Source organism: Oryctolagus cuniculus, chromosome 16 (genome assembly GCF_964237555.1).
Source record: "Oryctolagus cuniculus chromosome 16, mOryCun1.1, whole genome shotgun sequence".
Lineage (NCBI taxonomy): Eukaryota > Metazoa > Chordata > Mammalia > Lagomorpha > Leporidae > Oryctolagus > Oryctolagus cuniculus.
The window spans coordinates 64,210,293-64,221,636 of NC_091447.1; the positions used below are offsets into that span (position 1 = coordinate 64,210,293).

General features: G+C 44.0%; 1 protein-coding gene across 1 annotated transcript; it reads left to right on the forward strand.

Moving 5' to 3' along the window:
- Positions 1-301: 301 nt before the first annotated feature.
- Positions 302-1,234, forward strand: LOC100347700 (olfactory receptor 7A17-like). Its single transcript, XM_002722103.5, has one exon. It carries the CDS (start codon positions 305-307, stop codon positions 1,232-1,234), a length of 930 nt encoding a protein of 309 aa, XP_002722149.3. The 5' UTR covers positions 302-304.
- Positions 1,235-11,344: the final 10,110 nt, after the last annotated feature.

Consider the following 11,344-nt stretch of genomic DNA (forward strand, 5'->3'; position numbering starts at 1 on the left):
CCAGAACCAGCACCCATGTGGGAGGCCTGGAGTGAGTTCTGGGATCCTGAGACCTGGCCCAGATCCCAGTGCTGAGAGCCTCTAGGGAGTGAACCAGTGGTGGAAGATTGATGTCAGTGCTGGAGGAAGGCCGAGAGTAGGACACGGATTCCTGATCAGAGATGGCCTAGGGACTTCCTGCAGGGAGCAGATTTTAGACAGCCTATAGGGGTCCAGGCCCTTACTGAATAAATAAATGGTGGCATTTCTGCCAGGTTAATATTACATGATTGTGCTATTTTTCCTTTCTTTTCCTGTTAGCCACATGGAGCCCAGGAATGGGACTCAGATAATTGAATTCCTTCTCCTGGGATTCTCAGAGGACCCAGAACTGCAGCCCCTCATATGTGGGCTCTTCCTCTCCATGTACCTGGTCACTGTGGCTGGGAACCTGCTCATCGTCCTGGCCATCCTCTCAGACCCCCACCTCCACACACCCATGTACTTCTTCCTCTCCAACCTGTCCTTGGTGGACGTCTGCTTCACCTCCACCACCGTCCCCAAGATGCTGGTGAACATCCAGACGCAAAGCAAAGCCATCACCCATGCAGGCTGCATCACCCAGATATACTTCTTCATACTCTTTGGAGTTTTGGACAACTTCCTCCTGACTGTGATGGCCTATGACAGGTTCGTGGCTATTTGTCACCCCCTGCACTACAAGGTCACCATGAACCCCCGACTCTGTGTGCAGCTGGTCCTGGTGTCCTGGGTCATCAGTGTCCTGAACTCCTTGTCACACAGCCTAATGGTGCTGCGGCTGTCCTTCTGCACACACCTGGAAATCCCCCACTTCTTCTGTGAACTGAAAAAGGTGGTTCTACTTGCTTGCTCTGACACCTTTCCCAACGACATGGTCATGTATTTTTCAGCAGGCCTGGTGTTCTGTGGTCCCCTGGCTGGGATCCTTTACTCCTACTCTAAGATCGTCTCCTCCATCCGTGCCATCTCCTCAGCTCAGGGGAAGTATAAAGCATTCTCCACCTGTGCCTCTCACCTCTCCGTGGTCTTCTTATTTTATTGCACCTGCCTGGGTGTTTACTTCAGTTCCTCTGCTACCCACAACTCACATTCCACTGCCACAGCCTCGGTGATGTACAGCGTGGTCACCCCCATGCTGAACCCCTTCATCTACAGCCTACGAAACAAGGACATGATGGGCGCACTGAAAAGACTCTTCACTGGGAAGCCATAAAACAATGCTGTTACAGGAAGTGCCCACGACTTCCGAGCCCTAAGTCTCAGTAACAGACATTTCAACTCCTTTAATATAACGTCTATTATCCTCTTTGTTTACTTGAATGCCAGAGCAACAGAGATGAGACAAAGATATCACCCATCTCTTAGTCACTCCTTAAATGCCTACCAAAGCCAAGGCTGGACAGGGCCAAAACCAGGAGCCAGGGACTCTATCTTTGTCTCTCATAGAGTTTGCCAGGGACTAAAGTCCTTGAGACAGCACCTGCTGCCTCCCAAGTGCATTGGCAGGAAGCTGTGTCAGAAGGCAGAGGGGAGATCTAAGTCCATCTGCTGTGATAAGGGTGTGGGGGTACCAGTCACTAACCCATTGCACCTCATCTGCCACTAGCATTGCAGTTCCTTTATCAGATCATGGAATGAGAACTTGCTCCTTTATTTTACTGTCCTGGCATTCCAATTTCCTTGAATTCCACAACTTTATTGAAATCAAGCTACCGCTTTTAAGTTCTGTTCCCTCAAAAGATGTCTGATGTTTCTCATTTTGTGGATTTCCTACTTTCCCAAAGTTCTTTCCAGCCTGAGATCAGAAATTATTTGGTGTTCCCCATTCATCACACACACTGGTGTGTTTACTGCTGCTCCTATAGTTTCATCTATAGTTAACAGCTGAGGCCATTGCTATAAGTTTACCATCAAAGAAATTCTATGATCACAGTTCTACACTTTTGTCTCCACTATTACTTTGTATTCCTCTGTAGAAGCGGCAGTTTCTGACAATGTAGTGATGTAATGATTGATCACAAGAGCTTTGTCCTCTTGTGAAGATTCTGTTCCCATATTTAGCACACTGCTCCCAGTGCTAACTCTACTCTGGAACACAGAACTAATGAAATACTGATTAGCATGTGTGTGTGTGTGTTAAAAGTATACTTCACACACAAAGACCAATTTACACTAATCAATGGATTTAACATGGTCTTGAAGTCAGAGATGACCTTCAACATGTAAACTTTTCAATTGTATGTTGAATTTTCTTTTTTTAACCTTTTATTTAATAAATATAAATTTCCAAAGTACAGCTTTTGGATTACAGTGGCTTTCCCCCCCATAACCTCCCACCCACCTGCAACTATCCCATCTCCCACTCCCTCTCCCATCCCATTCACATCAAGATTCATTTTCAATTATCTTTATTTACAGAAGATCACTTTAGTATATACTAAGTAAAGATTTCAACAGTTTACACCCACACAGAAACACAAAGTGTAAAGTACTGTTTGAGTACTAGTTATACCATTAATTCACATAGTACAACACATTAAGTACAGAGATCCTACATGGGGAATAAGTGCACAGTGACTCCTGTTGTTGATTTAACAATTGACACTCTTATTTATGGCGTCAGTAATCACCAGAGGCTCTTGTCATGAGTTGCCAAGGCTATGGAGGCCTTTTGAGTTTGGCTTTTGAGTTTGCCAACTCCGATCTTATTTCGACAAGGTCATAGTCAAAGTGGAAGTTCTCTCCTCCCTTCAGAGAAAGGTACCTCCTCCTTTGATGGCCCATTCCTTACGCTGGGATCTCACTTGCAGAGATCTTTTATTTAGGTCATTTTTTTTTTGCCAGAGTGTCTTGGCTTTCCATGCACAAAATACTCTTATGGGCTTTTTAGCTGCATCCAAAAGCCTTAAGGGCTGATTCTGAGGCCAGAGCACTGTTTAGGACATCTGCCATTCTATGGGAACTCCATTTTGGTCTCCAACATATATTGTCCAGGGTCCAAGCACATAGATCATTGTCTGCTGCTTTCCCAGTCATGTTAACAGGGAGCTGGATAAAAAGAGCACAGTTGAGACTTGATCTAGCATTCATATGAGATGCTGGTGTCATGAATAGTGGCCTAACTTGCTGGCCTTTCCATGAACTTTTTAAGGACCCCTTGTATTTACAATTTCAAAATTTTCCACCAAGAAAAATATCTTTTAATTTTGTTTCATGAATATCTAAAATTATTTACTTATCCATTTGAGATACAGAGAGAGAGAGAGAGAGAGAGAGAGAGAGAGAGAGAGAGAAAGGACAAAGGGAGATATAGAATTCTCACCCACTGCTTCATTCTTCAAATGTTCAAAATGGCTGGGGGACCAGAGCTGGGAAGTGGGAACTCCATCCTGATCTCACAAATACATGGCAGGGATCCAACTACTTGAGCCATCAATGCTACCTCCCAGGGTCGATATTGGCAGGAAGCTGGAGTCTGGAGCCTGAGTTAGGAATTGAACCCATGTTCTCTGATGTAGGAGGTGCATGTCTTAACCACTGGGCCAAGCACCTGCCTCCTAAACTTTTTAAAGTTCTCTTGTATATGGACATTTGTTATACAGAAGGGGTGTATCTCACATTAACTTGAAAAACTTAGCTTGGTGAGTAAAACCTAGGAGAAATGGCCATCTATTAGGAACAACGTAATTTGGTCCTCAACACCACATCCTACAGATTAAAAAAAAAAAAAGTTTGAAGTTATCAGTGTAAAAGTAAGCAATATATTTCAGATGCACATCTAGAAATTTACATATAAAAGTTATTGAGAGGAGGGGTCGCTGCTGTGGCTTAGTAAGCTAAACATCTGCCTACTGTGCAGGCATACCATATGGGCACCAGTTCAAGTCCCAGCTGCTCCACTTCCAATCCAGCTTTCTGCTGATGGCCTGGGAAAAACAGCCAAAAATGGCCCAAGTGCTTTGGCTCCTGCACCTGCATAGGAGACCTAGAAGAAGCTCCTGGCTTTGGATGAGCCCTGCTCCAGCTGATGTGGCCATTTGGGGAGTGAACCAGTGGTAGAAGACCTCTCTCTCTGTGTCTCTCTTTCTCTCTCTCTCTCTCTCTCTGTGTGTGTGTGTGTGTGTGTACAGAACTCTACCTCCCAAGTAAATAAATATATGTCCAAAAAAAATTAATAAACCTCAAGGGCAATTCACTCACCAAGACTGGATGCTTTGGCACCAACTGGAAGTTCATAAAGGCAGAATCCCTGAGAATCTGACATCTATAAAAAGTAATTAACAGGTACAAACCTCCAGGCAACCTATATAATAAGACTTAACATACCACCTATCATTACCAAGCTTTTAAATAAGCATATTTATTTGAAGGGCAAAGCAACAGAAAGAGGGAGATTCAGAGACAGAGAGAGGTCTTCAATCCACTTAGTCACCCCTCAAATGCCTGCATGACCAAGGAGAGAGGAAGCTGAAGCTGAGAACCCAGAACATCACCCAGGTCTCCCACATGGGTGGTAGTGACCTACGCAGTTTTACCATCGTCTGCTGCCTCCCAGGTGCACTAGCGGGAAGGTGGATTGGAAGTAGTACAGCCTGGACTCAAACCAGCTCTCTCAGAGGGGATGCAGACACAACATGGCCTGCCTCACCACATGTCTTACAAAGGACTCACTGGAAGTGTTTATTGTTTTTTGATTTATTTTATCCTTTTGAAATGGAGAGAGTAACACAGAGAGACACAGAGATGGATCTTTCAAGCAAATGACTGCAAGGACTGGTGCCTGGGACAGGCCAAAACCCCGAGCCGGGAACTCCAACAGGCTCTCCCATGTGCACAGCTAAAGCTCTGCCGCTATCCTCGGTGCATAAGGAAGTATATGAATAAAAAGTGGATCATCCAGGATTTGAACCAGCACTCTAATAAGAAATGCTGGTGTTGTAAGCAGGGCATTAACACACTGCACCACCACACTGGCCCCCGCCATGGAAGTATTCAAACTGTGTTATAAGAACAGATTTTGTATTTCTTTTGACAAAAGTATTATGCAGTCATAAGTGCAGCATCAGAGTGTTGTTTGGTGCTGATATTATGATGCCACTGGGAACAGTTGTATCTCATAGTGCCTGGGTTCAAGTCCCAGCTTTTCTCCTAATTCCAAGTTCCTTCCAGTGTGCCCCCTGGGAGGCAGCAGATTATGATGTCCCAAGAAATTGGGTCCCTGCCACCTATGTGGGAGACCCAAACTCAGTTCTGTGCTCCTAGCACATCCGTGGCTGTTGTAATCATTTGGGGAGTGATCCTACAGATGGCGGATCTTTCTCTATCTCTATCTCTATCTCTATCTCTATCTCTATCTCTTTTTTTTCTTTTTTTTGACAGGCAGAGTGGACAGTTAAAGAGAGACAGAGAGAAAGGTCTTCCTTTTTCCATTGGTTCACCCCCCAATGGCCACTGTGGCTGGCGTGCTGTGGCCGGCGCACCATGCTGATCCGAAGCCAGGAGCCAGGTGCTTCTCCTGGTCTCCCATGCGAGTGCAGGGCCCAAGGACTTGGGCCATCCTCGAGGCACTGCACTCCCAGGCCACAGCAGAGAGCTAGACTGGAAGAGGAACAACTGGGACAGAATCTGGCGCCCCGAGCAGGACTAGAACCCGGGGTGCCAAAGCCGTAGGCAGAGGATTAGCCTATTGAGCCGCAGCGCCGGCCTCTATCTCTATCTCTATCTCTATCTCTATCTCTATCTCTCTCTACATATACCTCTCCCCCCCCCTTTCCCTCTCCTTCTCTATCTCTACTGCTGCATTTCAAATAAACAATGATAATAAACAACTGTAGCCTCCAATATAGTATACCAAGGGAACATAGTTCACCCCATTGTCAAAGAAGAGAAAGCAATTTTCTGAACACTATAGGAGCTGTTTCTCCACAACCTATGTATGCCTTCGTGATCCTTAGGAGCATGGTCAGGACCAGCTCAGCTCCCCATTGCTACACTTAGGAGGAAACTTTAGGGTGGGGAAAGATTTTAAAAGGTTACAAACAGGGGTCGGCCCTGTGGCTCAGTGGGTTAACCCCCTGGCCTGAAAAGCCGGCACCCCATATGGGCACCGGTTCTAGTCCTGCTTACTCTACTTCCTTTCCAGCTCTCTGCTATGGCCTGGGAAAGCAGTAGAATATGGCCCAAGGCCTTGGGCCCTTGCACCCATGTGGGATACCTGGAAGAAGCTCCTGGCTTCTGGCTTCAGATCCACACAGTTCCTGCTGTTGCGGCCAATTGGGGAGTGAACCATCGGATGGAAGACCTCTCTCTCTCTCTCTCTCTCTCTCTCTCTCTCTCTCCTCTCTATATGTAACTCTGACTCTCAAGTAAAAAATAAAAAATCTTTAAAGGCGGAGCCAAGATGGCGGAATAGTGAGGGCGCGCACCGATAGTCCAGGAAAATTTAGTTTAATAAAAGGGGAGTTACGGTAGCCTCAGAAAAAAGAACCAGGAAAATATTGCAGAAGAAACTCTACTGGATTGAGTGGCCGTGAATCGGAGGACCTACTGGGAGAACAAGATCGCCCACCGCGCGGAAGCCGAGCCGCGGGACCGAGCCGCGGAAGCCGAGCCGCGGGACCGAGCTGCGCAAGCCGCAGGCTCTGCGTGCCAGTGCTCGAAGGGGAGTGCGTGCCACACAGACAACAGCGGGGAGACTTGGGACGTCCAGGGCTCCAAGTCCACACATCGGCGCTGGAAGGGGAGCGGACCTGCGTGGAGAGCGTGGGAGCCCACAGTTCGGGACACCAGCGGCAGACTAAACACACCAGCGCTGGAACGTGAGGTGAGCCGAACCTCAATAGCCCGAGACACCGGCAGGCAAGCGGAGAGAGGAGACTAGAGGGAACGACCCCCGGGGTGGGGAAACTTCACCAGGATAACTGGAAGAGAGAGAGAGAAAAAAAAAAGGTGACTGGTACGGACACGGGTTTCTCTCTCTCCGCTCACCTCTCAAGGGCGAGCAAGACAAAGAGCAGGCACCATCTTGGACATACGTCATAAGCAGAGCGACCTCAGGTCTCCACCGGCCCTGAGCCTAGCAGAAAAACCTGACTCTGGGCGGGGCGAATTAACAGATTAGGACCTAGTAAATTTGTGGTGCTACTGAACTGAGACTCTGAAAAAAGAGACGGTGGGGGAGAGAACTCACGGAATTCACGTGAGCACTCTCCAGAGACGCTACAATTCCGTAACTTTGGCAACCCAGTGGGAGACTGAAGGAGAATTTGAGCCCACTCTGAGGGCCGAACAGATTCCCTGTGTGGTCCTTGGGAAAGAGCTTCTGATCTCTGGCTCCTATGGGTATATCATTTGCCTGCTAACTACCTCCAACATCGTTCAGCTGTGCAGAATAACTTCCCTTTTGAATCAAAAAGAGAGAGAGAGAGAGAGAGAGAGGTTTACCACGCCTAACCTAGGAGTGTCACCTTTGGCACACCAAAGAGAGCTCTCAGGCCACACCCATCTCAAGCCCTAAGGCTCCATCAAAAACAATCAAAAACAGTCCACTTAATCTAGAGTCATAGTATAACAAGAAAAAGCACCACAGTGAAGAAACCAAATATCTCCAATATGCCAAATAACAAACGCAAAAACCAAGGTAATAAAAACAAGGAAGTCACCATGATGCCCTCAAATGAAAAAGACACCCCAATTCAAGATTATGAGGATGATGACATAGAAGAAATGCAAGAAGCAGATCTCAAAAAATTGATAAGAACATTAAGAAGTTCTCAAAAACAAATTCTTGAACTACAGAAATCCTTAATGGACAAGATAGAAAATCTCTCTCGTGAAAATGAAATATTAAGGAGGAATCAAAATGAAACAAAACAACTAGTACAACAGGAAACTGGGATAGTGACTGAAGTGAAGAATTCAATAGATCAAATGAAAAACACAATAGAGAGCCTTACAAACAGAATGGGTGAAGCAGAAGAGAGAATATCGGACTTAGAAGACAGAGAACAGGAAAGGATACAGTCAAACCAAAGAAAAGACGAGGAAATTGGAAATCTAAAACATATTGTCGGGAATCTTCAGGATACTATTAAAAAACCCAACATTCGGGTTCTAGGAGTTCCTGAAGGCATGGAGAGAGAGAAAGGATTAGAAGGCCTTTTTAGTGAGATATTAGCAGAAAATTTCCCAGGTTTGGAGAAGGACAGAGACATCCTAGTACAGGAAGCTCACAGAACCCCTAATAAACACGACCAAAAGAGATCCTCACCACAACACGTTGTAATTAAACTCTCCACAGTGAAACATAAAGAAAAGATCCTCAAATGTGCAAGAGAGAAACGTCAGATTACTCTCAGAGGATCTCCAATCAGACTCACAGCTGACTTCTCATCAGAAACCCTACAAGCTAGGAGGGAATGGTGAGATATAGCCCAGGTACTAAGAGAGAACAACTGCAAGCCCAGAATATTATATCCTGCAAAGCTATCATTTGTGAATGAAGGTGAAATAAAGACCTTTCATAGCAAACAGAAATTGAAAGAATTTGTTGCCACTCGTCCAGCCCTGCAAAAGATGCTTAAAGATGTGTTACACACAGAAACACAGAAACACAGTCATCAATATGAAAGAAGGTAAAGGAAGGAAACCAAGGAAGGAAAGCTCACAGCAAAAGATCACAGGGAATTCAAAGCATATATTAGAACTTATCTTTGGCAAATGGCAGGGCAGAGTTACCACTTATCATTAGTCACATTGAACGTGAATGGCCTGAACTGTCCAGTTAAAAGACACCGTTTGGCTGATTGGGTTAAGGAACAAAACCCATCTATTTGCTGCTTACAAGAAACACATCTTTCCAACAAAGATCCATACAGACTGAAAGTGAAAGGCTGGAAAAAGATATACCATGCCAACAGAAATGAAAAAAGAGCGGGCGTAGCCATCTTAATATCAGACACCATAAACTTTACCACAAAAACCGTTAAGAGAGACAAAGAGGGACACTACATAATGATTAAGGGATCAATTCAACAGGAAGATATAACGATTATCAATGTATATGCACCTAACTACAGGGCACCGGTTTATCTAAAAGATTTGTTAACGGACTTAAAGGGAGACTTAAACCCCAATACAATAGTACTGGGGGACTTCAATACTCCACTCTCAGAAATAGACAGATCAATAGGACAGAAGATCAACAAGGAGACAGTAGATTTAAATGACACTATAGCCCAAATGGATCTAACAGATATATACAGAACTTTCAATCCTACAGCTAAAGATTTTACATTCTTCTCAGCAGTACATGGAACCTTCTCTAGGATTGACCACATACTAGGCCATAAAGCAAGTCTCAGCAAATTCAAAAGAATTAGAATCATACCATGCAGCTTCTCAGACCATAAAGGAATGAAGTTGGAAATTAGCAACTCAGGAATCCCTAGAGCATACGCAAACACATGGAGATTGAACAACATGCTCCTGAATGAACAATGGGTCATAGAAGAAATCAAAATAGAAATCAAAAACTTTCTGGAAGTAAATGAGGATAACAGCACAACATACCAAAACTTATGGGATGCAGAAAAAGCAGTGTTAAGAGGGAAGTTTATATCAATAGGTGCCTACATCAAGAAATTGGAAAGGCACCAAATAGATGAGCTTTCTATTCACCTCAAGGATCTAGAAAACCTACAGCAAACCGGACCCAAATCTAGTAGGAGAAGAGAAATAATTAAAATCAGAGAAGAAATCAACAGGATTGAATCAAGAAACACATTCCAAAAAATCAGCCAAACGAGGAGCTGGTTTTTTGAAAAAATAAACAAAATTGACACCCCATTGGCCCAACTAACTAAAAAAAACAAGAGAAAAGACCCAAATCAATAAAATCAGAGATGAAAAAGGAAACATAACAACAGACACCACAGAAATAAAAAGAATCATCAGAAATTACTACAAGGACTTGTATGCCAGCAAACAGGGAAACCTATCAGAAATGGATAGATTCCTGGACACATGCAACCTACCTAAATTGAACCAGGAAGACATCAAAAACCTAAACAGACCCATAACTGAGACAGAAATTGAAACAGTAATAAAGGCCCTCCCAACAAAGAAAAGCCCAGGACCAGATGGATTCACTGCTGAATTCTACCAGACATTTAAAGAAGAACTAACTCCAATTCTTCTCAAACTATTCAGAACAATCGAAGAAGAGGGAATCCTCCCAAATTCTTTCTATGAAGCCAGCATCACCTTAATTCCTAAGCCAGAAAAAGATGCAGCATTGAAAGAGAATTACAGACCAATATCCCTGATGAACATAGATGCAAAAATCTTCAATAAAATTCTCGCCAATAGAATGCAACAACACATCAGAAAGATCATCCACCCAGACCAAGTGGGATTTATCCCAGGTATGCAGGGATGGTTTAATGTGCGCAAGACAATCAATGTGATACACCACATTAACAGACTGCAGAAGAAAAACCATGTGATTCTCTCAATAGATGCCGAGAAAGCATTTGATAAAATACAACACCCGTTCATGATGAAAACTCTAAGCAAACTGGGTATGGAAGGAACATTCCTCAACACAATCAAAGCAATCTATGAAAAACCCACAGCCAGTATCCTATTGAATGGGGACAAGTTGGAAGCATTTCCACTGAGATCTGGCACCAGACAGGGATGTCCACTCTCACCACTGCTATTCAATATAGTTCTGGAGGTTCTAGCCAGAGCTATTAGGCAAGAAAAAGAAATTAAAGGGATACAAATTGGGAAGGAAGAACTCAAACTATCCCTCTTTGCAGATGACATGATTCTTTATTTAGGGGACCCAAAGAACTCTACTAAGAGACGATTGGAACTCATAGAAGATTTTGGCAAAGTAGCAGGATATAAAATCAATGCACAAAAATCAACAGCCTTTGTATACACAGACAATGCCATGGCTGAGAAAGAACTGCTAAGATCAATCCCATGCACAATAGCTACAAAAACAATCAAATACCTTGGAATAAACTTAACCAAGGACGTTAAAGATCTCTACGATGAGAATTACAAAACCTTAAAGAAAGAAATAGAAGAGGATACCAAGAAATGGAAAAATCTTCCATGCTCATGGATTGGAAGAATCAATATCATCAAAATGTCCATCCTCCCAAAAGCAATTTATAGATTCAATGCAATCCCAATCAAGATACCAAAGACATTCTTCGCAGATCTAGAAAAAATGATGCTGAAATTCATATGGAGGCACAAGAGACCTCGAATAGCTAAAGCAATCTTGTACAACAAAAACAAAGCCAGA

What these genes read in the sequence shown, in the direction of transcription:
- LOC100347700 (XM_002722103.5), top strand. Translation starts at nt 305, where the DNA reads ATGGAGCCCAGGAATGGGACTCAGATAATTGAATTCCTTCTCCTGGGA.